At 47.5% G+C, this 18,015-nt stretch overlaps 2 protein-coding genes across 10 annotated transcripts in view; both read left to right on the top strand.

Moving 5' to 3' along the window:
- Window positions 1-1,546: 1,546 nt before the first annotated feature.
- Window positions 1,547-12,452, top strand: PRDX3 (peroxiredoxin 3). Its single transcript, NM_001265826.2, is given in 7 exon segments — window positions 1,547-1,596; window positions 3,209-3,341; window positions 5,732-5,873; window positions 6,430-6,565; window positions 7,753-7,856; window positions 10,902-11,067; window positions 11,720-12,452. Coding segments are annotated over 7 exon segments (771 nt in total). The 5' UTR covers window positions 1,547-1,560; the 3' UTR covers window positions 11,774-12,452.
- Window positions 12,453-14,635: 2,183 nt separating this feature from the next.
- The window catches only part of SFXN4 (sideroflexin 4), a 34,326-nt gene continuing 30,946 nt past the window's right edge, over window positions 14,636-18,015 (top strand). For all 9 annotated transcript variants that reach the window (XR_013398428.1, XR_013398430.1, XR_013398431.1 and 6 more), the window contains exons 1-3: window positions 14,636-14,766; window positions 16,098-16,163; window positions 17,850-17,924. Coding sequence is in view for 5 of the 9 variants with exons in the window: in XM_028826915.2 (XP_028682748.2) it covers window positions 14,653-14,766; window positions 16,098-16,163; window positions 17,850-17,924 (255 nt within the window). In the remaining 4 variants the exon portion in view is untranslated. The remainder of the gene's footprint in view (window positions 14,767-16,097; window positions 16,164-17,849; window positions 17,925-18,015) is intronic.

The raw sequence follows: 18,015 nt of genomic DNA, 5'->3' as shown, positions 1-18,015 counted from the left end.
ATCTCAGCTACTCAAGAGACCGAGCCAGAATTGCTCGAACCGGGGAGGTGGAGGTTGCAGTGAGCCGAGATTGTGCCAGTGCACTCTAGCCTGGGCGACAGAGTGAGAGTCTGTCTCAAACAAGAAAAGGAAAAAAAAAAAAAGGCCCGGTGTGCGGTGGTTCACGCCTGTAATCCCAGCACTTTGGGAGGCCGAGGTGGGTGGATCACAAGGTCAGGAGATCAAGACCATCCTGGCTAACATGGTGAAACCCCGTCTCTACTAAAAATACAAAAAAATTAGCCAGGTGCAGGCGCCTGTAGTCTCACCTACTGAGGCAGGAGAATGGCGTGAACCCGGGAGGCGGAGCTTGCAGTGAGCCGAGATCGCGCCACTGCACTCCAGTCTGGGCGGACAGAGAGAGACTCCCTCTCAAAAAAAAAAAAAAAAAAAAAAAAAAAGGGGGAAAAAAAGGAAACCAATTTAAAGAAAATAGTAAGTGATAGTTGGTGATAAGAAGACTTGAGAAACTAAGTTGTTAATGGAATGACTAGTGATTGGAAAATACCAACTCAGACCGGGTGCAGTAGCTCACGCCTGTAATCCCAGCACTTTGGGAGGCCAGGGTGGGTGGATCACTTGAGGTCAAGAGTTTGAGAACAGCCTGGCCAACATGGTGAAACCCCATCTCTACTGAAAATACAAAAACTTAACTGGGCATGGTGGCAGGCGCCTGTAATCCCAGCTGCTCAGGAATCCCAGCTATTCATGAAGATGAGGCAGGAGAATCGCTTGAACCCAGGAGGCAGAGGCTGCATGAGCCAAGATCACGCCACTGCACTCCAGCCTGGGCGAACAGAGCGAGACCCTGTCTCAAAAAAAAAAAAAAAAGAAAAGAAAAGAAAAGAAAAGAAAATGCCAGCTCCAAGTTTGCAATTTGTCACACTTACTGTAAGGTCACCGTGTGCTTTTTATCTATGTTTGATGTGGTTGCTTCAAAGTACCACGCTCACCACTGAACACTTGCGCTTTACTAATTGACAAAAAACAAATTTTAAATTTGTCCCAATTTTCCCAATTTTGGGAAGAGAGGCCAAATGGAAGACCACACACAATTCCAACGGTTTTCAGGCCAGCAAAGCCTTGATGTGTCTAGCCCACTTAGCTTATTAACGGACTAAAACTGCATTTGTAATTAATTCCACCTCATACAGAAGCCAGAAGTCTCTACCTGAGGCTGAAATAAGAAAGCGATCCTGTCACAGAAATAGTAGACACAGTAATCCACACAAGGTTAACAAAACAGTGGGAAATACAGAAAAAAATACCTAATTCCCCGCCTGGATTCGTTCTTTTTAGGTTGGGGCGACAGTAGGAAAACCACGTGTCACTTGCCCAAGCATTCAACCCTAAAGGGAATTCCTCCCTCAAGGTCCCCAGGAGGCAGGGTGGCGGGGGCTCCTCCAGCCCAGTCCCCTCCTCTGGCCCCGCCCCCTCCCCGCCCGCAGAGGCCCTGCCCACCACCCCGTAGGCCCCGCCCCTGCGTCGCTGCCCACCCCGCGGCGCCCGAGTGCACTGAAGATGGCGGCTGCTGTAGGAAGGTTGCTCCGAGGGTCGGTGAGTGGCTGTCGGCTGGGGACAGGCGCGGAGACACTGGTGGCTTCGGGAACGTGCTTCCCAGACAGGATCCCGCGCTTCTGGGCTTGAGGGCCATTTGCCCTTCTTGGAGGGTTTCCGCGGGTAACGGACCCAGAGGCCTCCCCCGGGGAAGGTTCCATGCGCCTGCGCAGAACCGCCCTTCTTCAGTCCCTCCTCGAGGTCTCTTCCCCGAGTCCCTCCTCGTTCGCCGTCCCGGGTCCCCAGGCCCATCTCCTGACCCTGCTTCTGCCACCGAGCCTGTGACCTTAGGCAGTCACCTTCGCCTTTCTCAGCCTATGTACTTAAGATGGAAAGAATGATGCCTACGTCAAGGCGTTGCTGTGAACAGCCCCTTAAATACTGGATAAAAACGCGCAAAGTGCTGAACAAATCACAAAGGCGTTCCCTCCCAATCCCGCTCCCGCGTGTTTCTGCTGCTGCTTCCTGCTTAACTGTGGGCAATGCGTCGTGCTCTTTTGGTACACGGCTTTCTCTGGTGGGGTTCTACACACTCCCTTTCGTTCTCCTGAGTCATTTTGAACATTAAAATTGAGCAAACCGGCAGAGTGCGGTGGCTCATGCCTGTAATCCCAGCACCTTGGGGGGCCGAGGCGGGCAGATCACTTGAGCCCAGGAGTTTGAGACCAGTCTGGACAATAATAGTGAGACCTTGTCTCTACAGAAAAAAAAAAAAAAAATAGATGGGCGTGGTGGTCAGTGCTCCTGGGGAGGCTAAGGTGGGAGGATCACTTGAGCCCAGGAGGTCGAGACTTCAGTGAGCCCAGATCGCGCCACTGCACTCTAGCCTGGGTGAAAGAACGAGACTCTGTTTCAAAAAAAAAAAAAAAAAAAATTGAGTAAACATTTCCCTTGAGCCTTTTCCAGACTCCCAGAGACTGAACTTGGCTCTACTTGTTTACTGGTCGCTGGTCCTGGAGGGGCCTTGTTTTTTTCTAAGGAAAACCTTGACATGGTAGAACATACTCAGCAGATAGTGCTGGGAAAGGCCTGCCCAAGTCCCCTGGCTTTTGAACCCTGTGTTGCTTTTAAGCACATGGAGTTTGATTTTCTTTCTTTTTTTTTTTTTGAGACGGAGTATTGCTCTGTCGCCCAGGTTAGAGTGCAGTGGCTCGATCTCGGCTCACTGCAACCTCCGCCTCACGGGTTCAAGCAATTCTTCTGCCTTAGCCTCCCAAGCAGCTGGGATTACAAGTGCCCACCACCGCGCCTGGCTAATTTTTGTGTTTTTGGTAGAGATGGGGTTTCACCATCTTGGCCAGGCTGGTCTTGAACTCCTGACCTCGTGATCCACCCGCCTTGTCCTTCCGAAGTGCTGGGATTACAGGCGTGAGCCCCTGCCCCCAGCCCGTCTTTGTTTTCTTATAGTTCCCCTCTACCTTCCAGTCTCCTGGGAGAAGGAAGCAGAAGGGAGTGTTAAGAATGTGCAGACCCAATCCATGCTCTTAGAGTTTGGGGTTTGCTATTTGGTTCACAGGAACAGGGACAGCTGAAACCACCCTTGGCACGATGCCGTTTCAGCCTTCAGTCATGAGTACAGAAAAACTTTCTAATAAAAAGTTTCTCTTTCCAGGTTACCCGACATGTGAGAGCCATTCCTTGGGGCATTTCTGCCACTGCAGCCCTCAGGCCTGCTGCATGTAGAAGAACGAGCTTGACAAACTTACTGTGTTCTGGTTCCAGTCAAGCAAAATTATTCAGCACCAGTAAGTGTTATGTCATGTCTTGGCTGGCCAGGTAAAGGAAAAATGAACCATGGTCTTTGGACAGCGGCTCTGAACCCTGGCCATATGTTACACTCACCTGGGAGCTTTCAGAAACACAGCATTGCCCCAGTCCCACCCCAGACAAATTAAGTCAGTCTCCGGGATGAGACCAGGACATGCTGGGTGATTCTAGTGTGCAGCCAGGGTTGAGAATCACTGAGGCAAACTGCCCTTGTCACATTTCCATGTTGGTTGCCAGAGCTTCTAATCCACTGTGTTGAGGAGGGGGTTACTGGGAGCTCAGATGCCTTTTGGATCTACTGTCTGAAGAGCTGTGAGTGGTGGGCAGCCTCTGGGGACCTGAGAGGGCAGCTGCTCTAAGATTCAAACCTGTGTACTGGCCGCAGATGGCCACTTAGGAACCAGACCTGTCTAATGGTATCTTCTGTAATCCGAGTGAAATTTAGCTGTTTCTTGAGATTTACATTCCCTTCTCTAGGATATGGGCTTTGCTAAGATCAGCCTCAGATAATGAGTGATATTTGAAAATAGCTTGTCTGGATTTCACTAGCCTTTGAAAAAGCACGTATTTAATATGTAATGGTTTGGGGGCATATATATTTTAGTAAAGCCTTTGTGGGCTAAATGTTCTAAGAGGTTTTGCAATTTTACTACCCTGGAGCTTTAAAATATTTCTAGTAGTGATGTGATACCACAGGCTTAAAGTTTACTCCACTGGTTTCAAATCCCCATCCCCATCCCCAGCAGCTCCTCCTTTTTCTGTTCGTGGCAGTCTCAGGCATTTTGACATTGGAACTACTCTGTCCCTCATTCCCAGGTAGAAGCAAGTCCTTCTCAGTTTTGACACTTCTCTTGCATCCATTCCTTTCTGTTCTTTCTGCCCCATCCCTCCCCTCAATATGCGTAAGATGACTGAAATCGAGGCTGGGCACGGTGGCTCACACCTGTAATCCCAGCACTTTGAGAGGCCAAGGCAGGTGAATCACTTGAGGTCAGGAGTTCAAGACCATCCTGGCCAACATGGTGAAATCCCGTCTCTACTAAAAATACTAAAAAATTAGCCGGGTGGGTGGTGTGCTTCTGGAATCACAGCTACTCGGGAGGCTGAGGCAGGGAGGCGGAGGTTGCAGTGAGCCGAGACTGTGTCACTAGGTGACAGAGCGAGACTCTTGTTTCAAAAAAAAAAAAAAAAAAAAAAAAAAAAATCACTGAAACCACCTCCTAACATGTCTCTCCCTTTCTCCTGCTCCTCTTTCCCTCCTGCCAGACTAATCTTTCTAAAAACTGCCATCTCGGCCAGGCGCAATGGCTCACGCCTGTAATCCCAGCACTTTGGGAGGCCGAGGCAGGCAGATCACGAGGTCAGGAGATCGAGACCATCCTGGCTAACACGGTGAAACCCTGTCTCTACTAAAAATACAAAAAATTAGCCAGGCGTGGTGGCGGGCGCCTGTAGTTCCAGCTACTCGGGAGGCTGAGGCAGGAGAATGGTGTGAACCCAGGAGGCGGAGCTTGCAGTGAGCCGAGATCATACTACTGCACTCCAGCCTGGGCGACAGAGCAAGACTCCACCCTTAACTCTTATCTTTCCTGTTAAGAAGACCCAGCAGCCTAGTATTTAAGGATTCTTGCAACATGGCCTTCAACCATTCCTGCCTGCTGCCTGCTCTTCACTCCGTACCCTTAGACACTCTCTGTTCTCATTAGACTGTGCCACAGGCTGCTCCAACACATGCCCTGTCTTCCTTCCTGCTATTTCCTCCATGCCATCTGCCCCATGCCATCTAGACTTGACAAAATATGAACCATATTTAAAATCCATCTCTAGTCTCATGTCTTCCTTAATTCTATCCCTACTATCTTTGTCTTCCTTTTTTTAAGTTTCCATAGCACTTGGAGTTGAATTTGTGCACAATCTAAAACTATAGAAGGAGAAATTACAGTCGGCCCTCTGAATCTGGGTTCTGTATCTGTGGTTGGTTGAATCGAAATTATTGGGAGGGAAAAATGGATGGTTGTGTCTGTACCGAACACAAAGACTTTTTTCTTGTCATTTCCTAAACAATACAGCTTAACAACTATTTCCATAGCATTTACGTTGTATTAGGTATCATGAGTAATCTAGACATGATTTAAGTATAATGGAGGGTGTGTGTAGATTATATGCAAATCACCATTTTATGTAGCAGATTGAGCGTCTGTGGATTTTGATATCCTAGAACCAATCCCCCACAGGTGGCAAAGGATGACTGTACAGTTGAACTGAATGTTTTGATTTATACTACTAATTATCATGAGAAGTTTAAATAAAATCATAAGTGCTTGACGTAGCAAATGATGAACTACATATGAGTGTGGGTTTTTTTCAGGTTCCTCATACCATGCACCTGCTGTCACCCAGCATGCGCCCTATTTTAAGGGTACAGCCGTTGTCAATGGAGAGTTCAAAGACCTAAGCCTTGATGACTTTAAGGGGAAATATTTGGTGCTTTTCTTCTATCCTTTGGATTTGTAAGTGTAATTTCTATGATGCTTTCGTGTCATTCTGAGAGCAAGCACATATCCTGTTCCCGCACTGAATTGTCTACCCCTAGATACTCTTGTGAAAGGAAGGATTCTGTCCGACCCTTTATCACCCATGGCCTTGTTGATTACAGCTGGGGTCTGTAGCTGGTTTACAAGTGATAAACTTCAGGGGTGGGATAGTGTGACTCTGTGCTCTGCAGTAGTGCTTCCCTAAGCCAGTGTATGAAAGTTTTCGCTGGTCTGGGTAAAAATGAGAAAAGTAGGCATAATAAAATGATTTTTTTCAAAAAGCAACTTCATTGAACTGTAATTTTTATTCTTAAAATGTATGTTCCCTTTCCCCATTTTTTGATACAATTCCTAAAATAAAAAGGTGGGGGGAGGTAATAGTACTTTTGCAGTGCAACACTATAGTCCAGTGAGGACGGTTAACCATTTTGCCTTTTTTACCCTTTGCAAGTTGAACTAGTTGCTAGACTACTAGTTGTTAAAATCCTTGCTTTTGAATTATTTAATGAGAATGTCTGTCCTTTTTTTCCAGCACCTTTGTGTGTCCTACAGAAATTGTTGCTTTTAGTGACAAAGCTAACGAATTTCACGACGTGAACTGTGAAGTTGTTGCAGTCTCAGTGGATTCCCACTTTAGCCATCTTGCCTGGATAAATACGCCAAGAAAGGTATCGCATTGCACCCCTAGCTTTTGCTCTTACGAACTTGCTTGGAAGAATCTAAATTTCTAGCTAGGCTGCTGGACTATCAAGATTAAATTACTCAAGGGTTTTTGTTTGTTTGTTTGTTTGTTTGAGACAGAGTCTCACTCTGTTGCCCAGGCTGGAGTGCCATGGTGCGATCTTAGCTCATGGCAACCTCTGTCTCCCGGGTTTGTGCCATTCTCCTGCCTCAGCCTCCCGAGTAGCTGGGACTACAGGCGTCTGCCACCATGCCCGGCTAATTTTTTTTGTATTTTTAGTAGAGATGGGGTTTTACCATGTTAGCCGGGATGGTCTCGATCTCCTGACCTCATGATCTGCCTGCCTCGGCTTCCCAAAGTGCTGGGATTACAGGCGTGAGCCACCATGCCCAGCCAATTAAAAAAAGATTAAATAAATAAATAAAGAATTAGAAAAAGCACTTGTAGTCCCAGCTACTCAGGCGGCTGGGGTAGGATGATTGCATGAGCCCAGGAGTTTAAGGCTGCTGTGAGCTGTGATCACGTCACTGCATTGCAGCCTGGTGACAGCGAGACTCTGTGTCTTTAAAAAAAAAAAAAAAAAAAGAAAAGAAAAAAGGAAAAAACAATTTGAAAAGGCCTATAGTATTAGCCAGGTTTAAATCTTCCTTCTGCTCCTTTCTAGCTGTGACCTGGAACAAGTTACTTAACTTTTTTGTGCCTCAGTTTCCTCATTTTGATGATACCTACTCCGGGGTGGTTTCGAGGAGGCAGTAAGTTAATAGCAGTGCTTGGCCCATTGTTCAATTACTGTTCCCTGTTACCATTAGTGTTGGTCTCAGACAGTGTGGTACACGGTCAGGAATGCTTTGAGGCCACGCCGGCTTGGCCCATTGTTCAATTACTGTTCCCTGTTGCCATTACTGTTGGTCTCAGACAGTGTGGTACACGGTCAGGAATGCTTTGAGGCCGCGCCGTCTTGGCCCATTGTTCAATTACTATTCCCTGTTGCCATTACTATTGGTCTCAGACAGTGTGGTACACAGTCAGGGATGCGGCGAGGCCGCGCCGTCTTGGCCCATTGTTCAATTACTGTTCCCTGTTGCCATTACTGTTGGTCTCAGACAGTGTGGTACACGGTCAGGAATGCGGCGAGGCCGCGCCGTCTAACAGTGGTGTTTGCGTTTTGATTAGAATGGTGGTTTGGGCCACATGAACATCGCACTCTTGTCAGATTTAACTAAGCAGATTTCCCGAGACTACGGTGTGCTGTTAGAAGGTCCTGGTCTTGCGCTAAGGTAAGATCCTGTTTCTGATGAACTTAAATTATTTTTCATGTTTAGTATCATTCTACTTCTTAGGGGATTTATGTAGACCTTGGTAAGGCATTTTTAAATCCAGAAGATCCTGGCTGGGCATGGTGGCTCATGCCTGTCACCCTAGCACTCCGGGAGGCCAAGGTGGGAAGGTCACTTGAGTTCAGAAGTTCAAGACCAGCCTGAGCAACATAGTGAGACCTCGTCCCTGTTACATTTAAAAAAGTTAAAACTTATAATAATAAAAAAATCCTTAATTTTAGTCTTTAATAAGCACTGATAAAATGCCTCTTGCAACGGTTGGCGGTCTCTCAGAAATGCTGAGACATGCGTGTCCCCTCCACCACCTTGGGTCTGTTTCTAAAGAAGGCTATCTGCGTCTTGAGGCCACACTGCTCCATACTCCCTGACTATGTGGGAGCGACTTCCATGGGGACACACACCTGACAGTGAAGCCATCAGACTGTTTGCAGAAGGGGGGACTAGCAGGGTAAGAGGTAGTCTCTTGGAATGGTGACCATTTTCAGCCCTGGAGCCAAACAGTCCTGGGTTTGATTTTTTTCTTTTTTTTTTTTTTTTTAAACTCAGCTACTTTTAATAGCTATGTGACTTTGGGCAAATGATTTGATTTAACCTTGTTGAGCCCCAGTTTTTCCATAACTAAAATGAGGAGGTACCTCACATGTGGGTGTGAGGATTAAATAAGTGACACAGCTAGAGTTCTTAGCATAGTTACTGGCAGCAGCTGTTGGGATTTCTGCCCCAGAATGTCATTTCTATCTGTATTCAGTCCCTTATTAAACCTTTATTCCTTTGAGTGTGAAAAGCTTTCAGTCCTCAGCAGCTCCACATTCAAACTAACCTTCCTGGGAGGGGTGAGAACTTGGGCCTTAGAACTGGCATCTTGAAGTCTGCTGAGAATAGGAGTGAAGAAGGGATTGGGCAGAACTTGACCTCCAGGAAGGAAGAGAGGGCCCTCCTTTTGATATGCTGTGCCTCACAGTTTTGCTGGGGGCTGGTCAGCTTAAAGCCAGCTCACCTGCCTCTTTTGTAGGTGATCTCTGGCCTGCTCCTCTTGGGTTACACCTTGGATTTTAGTGCTGGGTGGCATCTTAAGAGTTTGGGCCTTTTTCTCTCTCTGTCTCTCTTTTTTTTCTCTCTCTTTTCAAGATGGAGTCTTGCTCTGTCGCCCAGGCTGGAGTGCAGTGGCGTGATCTCGGCTCACTGCAACCTCTGCCTCCTGGGTTCAAACAGTTCTCCTGCCTCAACCTCCCGAGTAGCTGGGATTACAGGCACGCGCCACCACACCCGGCCAGTTTTTGTATTCTTAGTAGAGATGAGTTTCACCATGTTGGCTAGGCTGGTCTCGAACTCTTGACTTTGTGATCTGCCTGCCTCGGCCTCTCAAAGTGCTGGGATTACAGTCATGAGCCACCGCACCTGGCGGGTCTTTTTTTTTGTTTGTTTAACTGTAAAGAGATTATCAAAAGAATGCCTAGGTCTTTCAGAGTTGGCAATGGCCAGAGAAAGGGTACTGGGTATTTTTCTCCTACAGTCCCCTTCCCTATGAGAACTCACTAATTTTGCAGTTAACTTCCGTACCCGTTTTAATATCGAGATTAACAAGAGAGAGAAGCTGAGTCTGGCTTATAAGATAAGACTTCCAGGAGTCTGTGGGCCCTGCTCTGTCCCAGCTCTGCCTCTGCTTCTATTGGTGGACTTCAGCTGGCTGCACCCTGTGGGAACAGTTTCACCTGAAACCCCAGGCCCCTAGTGCCAGACCGAGGGTGGGAGAAGCACCTTTTTACCCTGAGTTTTCTCTAACCTGCCTTTTCCATGAGTGATTGATACCTGGAATTTCCACATCCTTTTAAGACAGACTGTTAAAATCTGTAGGTTAAATAACTGGACACAGTGACACACACTTATAGTCACAGCTACTTGGGAGTCTGAGGTGGGAGGATCAGTTGAGCCAGAAGTTCGAGGCTGCAGCCTGCTGTGATCACACCTGAGAATAGCACTGCACTCCAGCGTGGGCAATATAGTGAGACCCTGTATTTAAACTAAACAACCAAAAAAACTTCTGGGCTAAACATATCTGCATCTGTCACAGTAACACCAACACAGAAGATAAACACAGACCACTGTGGTGGCGTGGTTCATCTCATTACATGCTGCTACATGATTAAAAGTGATTGGCATGGTTTTCTGTTTTGTGTAGACTTACGGCCTGTACATTCTTTCTACAAAGATTTTTCCCATGGGATTTCCCCCCCATTTACCCAAGAATTCATTCATAATAAACAGTTGTTGAATCCAGATAAAATATATATCAGTGTCTTCCCAGTTGCCTATGAATTTCTTGCCAAGATGTGATACAGTAGCTCAAAGAATGCTTGCCATGTCACTAATAGTCTTTGCTCTGTCTAGTTCAGTGACTTTCCGACACTGTAACATTCAGGGCACTGTGTGAGTTTGTAAATGTGACCATACTGCAAGCTTTTTATGGTGACCTGGTCCAGTACTGCCTTTGTTAAAGCATCTGTCGTCAGTAAGAGATGATAAACTTTTTTTTTTTTTTTGAGACAGAGTCTCGCTCTGTCGCCCAGGCTGGAGTGCGGTGGCCGGATCTCAGCTCACTGCAAGCTCCGCCTCCCGGGTTCACGCCATTCTCCTGCCTCAGCCTCCCGAGTAGCTGGGACTACAGGCGCCCGCCACCTCGCCCGGCTAGTGTTTTGTATTTTTTAGTAGAGACGGGGTTTCACCATGTTAGCCAGGATGGTCTCGATCTCCTGACCTCGTGATCCGCCCGTCTCGGCCTCCCAAAGTGCTGGGATTACAGGCGTGAGCCACCGCGCCCGGCCGCGATGATAAACTTTTTGCACAACAGTGAAAACCCTACCTTTAAGCATATGATTATGCTTAATAAATATTTTATTAAAAGAATTAAAGACCTAAAGGGGAAGAAGTTAGACTGTTCTAGTTCTGGTACTGTTGAGGCACTGACAAGGATAAACGATCATGCAGAGGTCTCTTCATAATTGACCCCAATGGAGTCATCAAGCACTTGAGCGTCAATGATCTCCCAGTGGGCCGAAGTGTGGAAGAAACCCTCCGCTTGGTGAAGGCGTTCCAGTATGTAGAAACCCATGGAGAAGTCTGCCCAGCGGACTGGACACCGGATTCTCCTACGGTAGGTTTTTTCCCCCAAAAGCAGTGAGGTCCATGTTCTCTCAGCCTCGAGAGCTATTGACCTGAAGTATGCACAAAAGGGAGCCCACCCTTGGAGCAAGGGTGCAGATGATGTGCAAATGGGTGAAGCTGCTGTGGGGTAGAGGGGGTGGGGTGGGGAGCCAGGAACCAATTATCAGAGACAAGCAGACTTTTTTTTTTTGAGACGGAGTCTTGCTCTGTCGCCCAGGCTGGAGGGCAGTGGCACGATCTCGGTTCACTGCAAGCTCCGCCTCCTGGGTACATGCCATTCTCCTGCCTCAGCCTCCTGAGTAGCTGGGACTACAGGCGCCTGCCACCACGCCCGGCTCATTTTTTGTATTTTACTAGAGACGGGGTTTCACTGTGTTAGCCAGGATGGTCTCGATCTCCTGACCTCGTGATCCACCTGCCTCAGCCTCCCAAAGTGCTGGGATTACAGGTGTGAGCAACCGCACCTGGCCTAGAGACAGGCAGGCCTTAATGAAACTTTGATCTTTGTGTTTTAAAGGAAATCTTTAAAAGTTTAAAGAACTTTAGGTTAAAAATTGGGGGATTGCCATTCGGTTTTGGTCATATTTACCATATTATTATGGTAAAGTCACAATTACCTAATTAAGCTTTTGTATTTTCAGATCAAGCCAAATCCAGCTGCTTCCAAAGAGTACTTTCAGAAGGTAAATCAGTAGATCGCCCATGTGTATCTGCACCTTCTCACCCCAGAGAAGAACCACAGTTGAAACCTGCTTTTATCATTTTAAAGATGGTTATTTGTAGAAGGCAAGGAACCAATTATGCTTGTATTCATAAATATTACTCTAAATGTTTTGTTTTTGTAATTCTGGCTAAGACCTTTTAAACATGATAGTTGCTAGTACAAGGAATCCTTTATTGGTAACGTCTTGGTGGCTAGCTAGCTAGTTTCTACAGAACATAATTTGCCTATATCGAAAGCGATTCTTAGATCATGTCTTCAGTGGAAACAGTCTTCTGTCTTAGCCTTACTTGAATCTTGCCTATAACAAAGTAGAGCAACATGCATTGAAAGCGTCTGATCAAGGGTCCTGAAATTTTCAATTTGAATGTCTTTGTATTAAACTGAATTTTCTTTTAAGCTAACAAAGATCACTATTTTCAATTAGCCGTCTAACTCTTGCAATGAATGTTTATGTGATTGAAGCAAATGTGAATCATATTATTTTTAAAAGTGGCAGAGTGACTTAACTGATCATGCATGATCCCTCATCCCTGAAATTGATAGTTTATGTAGTCATTCTACTTATTTTATTCACTTGCTAACTTTGTCTATGTATATTTCTAGATATTGATTAGTGTAATTGATTATAAAGGATATTTATTAACTTCAGGGATTGCATTTTGAAATTACAATTATTTTCTTTGCTGAAGTATTCATTGTAAAACATAAAATAAACATATTTTAAAATATTTGCATTTTACCACCATTAACTGTTGGATCAGCTTATTCTGGGCTCTCCTTTCCTTCTCAGATTACATCAACAAACATTTATTGAGCATTTACCTCAGGGGCCACAAAGAGAATAAGATGCTGGTTCCACACTCAAGGAACTCGGTTTAGGGGCAAGACAGATAGGGAAACATTTACTCATTGTTTCAGTAAATCCTTGAGTGCCTACCCTGCACCAGGTGCTGTTTTCCAGGCACAGGAGGGAACAAAGAACAAACCCCTGCTTTTAAGCTCTTACGTTCTACAGGGGAAACACAATACATGTAGTAAAAGTAGAGTGTTTGGAAGGAAAATAATGTGGAGTGAAGCTCTGCTGAAGCAGAGTTGTAGGTGTTCTAGATGGAGTTGTTAAGGAAGGCCTTAAGGGAGAGCCTGTCTCTGGGTCAATTTTCTGATCCGTAAAATGAGGACCATAATTGTACCTATCTCGGGGTTTTGATGAGCCTCAAGGGAGAGAAAACGTGTAGGAAGTGAGAGTGTTACTGGGATAAGAGGCTTCTAGGTAGAGGGCATGGAAAACACAAAGGCCCTAAGGCAAGAGTGGACTCAGAGCGGATGCAGATTTACTAGGATGCCGGTGACTAGGACGGTGGTGGGGGTCCCAGAGTGCCTTTTGGCCAAGCCAAGGACTTGAGGTTCTGTTCTGGGGTGGGGAATGTCAGGAAGGATTTGAAAAGAAGCGTGACATCAACTTGTAAGATAATCACTCTGGCTCCTTTGTTAAAGACTGGACATAGCGGTCCAAAGTGGGGAAGCAGGCCAGCGGGCTGGCTTTGTGACATCCTGGAGGGTAGAGACAACAGAATAGAACAGCACGCTACTGCTGCACCGGTGCTTAGATGGATTTCTGCGGCATAAGGGTAGAAGTGGAGGGGACACCTTACTCAACTGGGAGGGTCAGGGAAGGCTTCCTGGAAGAGGAGGAACCCTTGGAGGTTAAGAAAAGTGAGCGAGGCAAACTGAGCAAATATAGAAGCAGAGTCACACAGGCCTGAAGGACAACATGAGCCGATTTCCTGTCCCAGGAGGGGCAGGGCAAGGGAAGGAATTGGCCCGCTGGAGGTTAATGGCCAATACTGAGCACTTGTGAGAGCTCAGTGCTGTGTTAGGGGTATTTTATTTCCTTTGATCCGAAATAAAACCCTGAGATAGGTACAATTGTTATCCGCATTTTGCGGATGAGAAAATAGACTTTGAGATACTGACTTGGCGAGGGTCACACACCTAGGTGGTGTGCTGGGTCCCCCAGTCCAGGACTCCGGAGGCCCCCTGAATGACCTAGGCACGCTTGTGGCTTCCATTAATTTAAGTGCACACACACAGAGCCCACCCACTCCTGTGCTAGGGAAGGGCAGGTGGGAGGAGGAAGGGAAGGCGGGTTTTTCTTTACAAATGGTCCCTATTTGGTAGTCAACAAAAGGAACTGAATTTGCCCCAACACTGGAAAAAAAAAAAAAAAAAAACCTGTCGGGCTGAGGGATAGTGCACTGTGCCCAGGGCCCTATACTTGGTTTGATGCTCTGATGTTACTCTCTTGAAATTCTCAGTAACTTGAATAAGGGGCACCGCATTTAACATTTTCACTGGGCTGAGCCCATGATGCCGCCGGCCTGACTGCGCAACACCATGCACCCTGGAATTCGTGGGCAATCGGAGGGATTTTCCAGGGCAATGACCACGGGTAGGGCGCGGCAGGAGCGCATGGTGAGGTTGCGGAGGGTCTCACTCACAACCTTTGGGGATCTTCGTATTAGATGCTGTGATATGGGGTTCCGATATTGACCTTTTGGGGCCTGGAGACAGCCCGGCTCCCCAGATGTGCGGAGGAGGGCAAGCAGGGTTGGGAGGACATGGCCTGTGGGAGAGCTGGGCTCGCCGGAACAGTGGGCGCGCAAGGGCCCCGAGGCGCGGTGACACGGGACGTCGGGCGCGCGGGCCTGGGGCGGGAACTGCGGGTGCGCGCGGCCCGGGGCGGGGCTCGCCGCCCGGCTCCTCCTCCGCGCGCGACCCGGGGCGGGGCTCGCCGCCCGGCTCCTCCTCCGCGCGCGGCCTGGCGGCGGCGGCCACTCTAGCCAGCGCAAGATGTCCCTAGAACAAGAGGAGGAAACGCAACACGGGCTGCTCCTAGGATGCAGCGACGCCGTCCCCGCCTTCATTGAGCCCAACGTGCGCTTCTGGATCACCACCGTGCGCCAAGTACGGCCCCGGGCCCCGCGCGGCTGGGGGCGGGGAGGGGGTGGGCCGGGCCGCGTAGTGTCGGGCTGGCCCCGGTGACCTTGGCCAGGCCACGTGGGCGCCCCCCGTCTCCGTTTCCTTGTTCCGGAGTTGTGCGGGGTACGCGCACCACCGGCCTTCACCCCTTAGGGCGCGGGAGGGGACGCAGGGGAAACCCAAGCTGCCCATGACCACAACGTCACCCTCCAGATCGCCCGCTCGGAGGGGCCCAGTTCGCGCAGGTGGCTGCTCCCTACTCCCTGAGCTGTGGCTGAGCAACAGATTGGGGAGAAACAGGCCCTCCCACCTTGGTAAGCCCAGCCACTCTCGGTGAGGGCCCCGAGGCTTTGGGAAGCCACCCTTGGACAGGAAATAAGCAGGACTGACCTCCCTGCGGCGTCTAGGGCAGCACCGTCCAATAGAAATAAGATGTGAGCCTTACAGGCAATTAAACATTTTCCAGTAGCCACGTTAAACAAGATAAAAAGAAAAGGTGAAATTTTTAACAATACAGTACATTTAACCCAGCAGGTGCAAAATATTAACATTTCAACATGTAATCAGTACAAAACATTCCTGAGATATCTTACTCGTTTTTTTGGTGCGAAGTCTTCCAATCCGGCGTTTGTTACACTCGCAGCACATCTGGGTTTAGCCGCATGTGGCGAATCAGGGAGCAGGGCTTTACAGGGTTCTCTTTTAGGCCTCTCCTAAAGTGGGGTCCAGCCCTGTTTTCTTAGGTGGGGAAACTGAGAAGGTGGGGAAACTGAGCTCCGGTTGCTCCAGCAGAACCAGGGCTTAAAGCCAGAACCACTACAAAGTTTGGGGTTTGCTGGAGCAAACCTCCTTTACCTAGTGTGACCCCAGCTGCACCATTGAGCCCTTAATGGGGCGTCCATCCTTTTTCACTGGAGTGAAGCCTTATAGCAAGCAGAGAGTGAGGCCACAGATTCTGAGATCTTCTAGGCCGTTGCTTCGAGGTCATATGTGAGATATGAACATAGGACCATTTGAACCCCAAAGTCTGGGATTTTCGCCCTCAAGGGCAATTGATACTGAGCGGTTAAGGGCAGAGACTTCTGAATCATTTACTGGCTGTGTTGCCTTGAGTACATTCATGAGTCCCTCTAAGCCTCAGCTTCCTCACCTGGAGAATGGAGAGGTTGGGAGGATCCCAGGAGTTGATGCCAGTAAAAGGCAGATCACAGATCCTGGCAGGTTCTCAAAAAAAAAAAAAAAAAAGCCAACTGTTACTACTATGTCTTTATTTTTCTGCTGCTATTAACCTCTCTGTTGCTTTTCTCCCTCATAAGTCCTTTATTCGACGATTTCTTCAATGGACAGAATTATTAGATCCTACAAATGTGTTCATTTCAGTTGTAAGTATTGTCTTCAGAGCTAATGAATTTCACATTTTATTTTGAAACTTAAAGACCGCGTGTCCCTTTTTTTTTTTTTTTCCAGACGGAGTTTTGCTCTTGTTGCCCAGGCTGGAGTGCAATGGCACCATCTCAGCTCACAGGAACCTCTGCCTCCCACGTTCAAGCGATTCTCCTGCCTCAGCCTCCAGAGTAGCTGGGATTACAGGCATGCGCCACCATGCCCGGCTAATTTTGTATTTTTAGTAGAGACAGGGTTTCTCCGTGTTGGTCAGGCTGGTCTCCAACTCCTGACCTCAGGCCCAGCCCACATGTCCCTTTTAAAAGCAGTTGAAATAACAATCTGCATATATTATTGTGTGTATTCCTTCTGAATGAGCTTGTCAGATTGGAAGGGGTAAAGAAAAGCATACATCTGACCATGTGCCATGCCTCATGCCTTTAATCCCAGCACTTTGGGAGGCCGAGGCACATGGATCACCTGAGGTCAGGAGTCCTAGACCAACCTGACCAACATGGTGAAACCCCCATTTCTACTAAAAATACAAACATTAGCTGGGTGTGGTGGCAGGTGCCTGTAATCCCAGCTATTTGGAAGGCTGAGGCAGGAGAATCACTTTAACCCAGGAGGCGGAGGTTGCAGTGAGCGGAGATCGCGCCACTGCACTCTAACCTGGGTGACAAGAGCAAAACTCCATCCAAAAAAAAAAAAAAAGAAGAAAAAGAAAAGCGTACATTTGTTTAACAGGTAATATCAGGCCCAGGCCGGGTGCTGGTGATTCAGAGAGAAACAAATCTTCCACATGATGGAGGACAGACTGGCTAAACTGGTCACATCCTGGGCGACAAGAGTGAAATTCCATCTTTAAAAAAAAAAAAGAAAGAAAGAAAATGTAATAAAATGAGAAGCAAATATAACCAGATGTTTACAGTTGTTAATTCTCTGTGAGGGGATTATAGTGTGTAGCCATTCTTTGTAATTTTTGTATTTAATTATTTTTTCTCAAATTAAGAAATGGAGGCTGGCTCGTGTCTATAATCCCAGCACTTTGGGAATCTGAGATGGTAGGATCTCTCGAGAGTAAGAATTTGAGACCAGCCTGGGCAATATAGCGAGACCCTATCTGTACAAATAAAAATATAAAGTTAGCCAGGTGTAGTGGGTTGTGCCTGTAGTCACAACTAATTGGGAGGCTGAGGCAAGAGGATCACTTAAGCCCAGGAGTTCGAGGCTGCAGTGAGCTGTGATCACACCACTGCACTCCAGCCTGGGCAACAGAGTGAGACTCTGTCTCTTAAAAAAATAAGAAAATAAAGAAAGAAAAAGAGGTAAGACTGAACTGATTAGACGTGGAAGTGGGTGAGGGAGAAAGACTTCCGGGTTTCTGACATGCATAGCCAGGGGATGGTGGTAACCATTCAGTGAGACAGTTGACATCAGAGAGTGGGGGACGTGACAGCACGATTGCGGGCAGCTGCTGGAGCATCTAGGAAGAGGAAGGCGTAAATCTGAATGGCACTCAGGGCTATCCTAATGGCTAGAGAGCCTAGGGCACCTTGTGGCTTGAAATCAGGCATGCAGTTGAAGTCCAGTGCATGCTAGTGAGTGAGCTGGTGATTCCTACATCTGGGGATAATCCTGAACAATTTGAGATCATTACTTGATTTCTTGATGTCTAATTTTAGGAAAGTATAGAAAACTCGAGGCACCTATTGTGCACAAATGAAGATGCTTCCAACCCTGCCTCGGAGGACCAAAGGGTATGTTCCATGTGCCCAGGTCTGGCTGGTTGAAGGCTGGGTGTAGTTGCCCTCAGATGGTTCTGCCTGCATGGTCAGGTGGAATTTGGCC

Source organism: Macaca mulatta, chromosome 9, assembly GCF_049350105.2.
Source record: "Macaca mulatta isolate MMU2019108-1 chromosome 9, T2T-MMU8v2.0, whole genome shotgun sequence".
Lineage (NCBI taxonomy): Eukaryota > Metazoa > Chordata > Mammalia > Primates > Cercopithecidae > Macaca > Macaca mulatta.
This window is presented reverse-complemented; position numbering and strand designations above follow the sequence as displayed.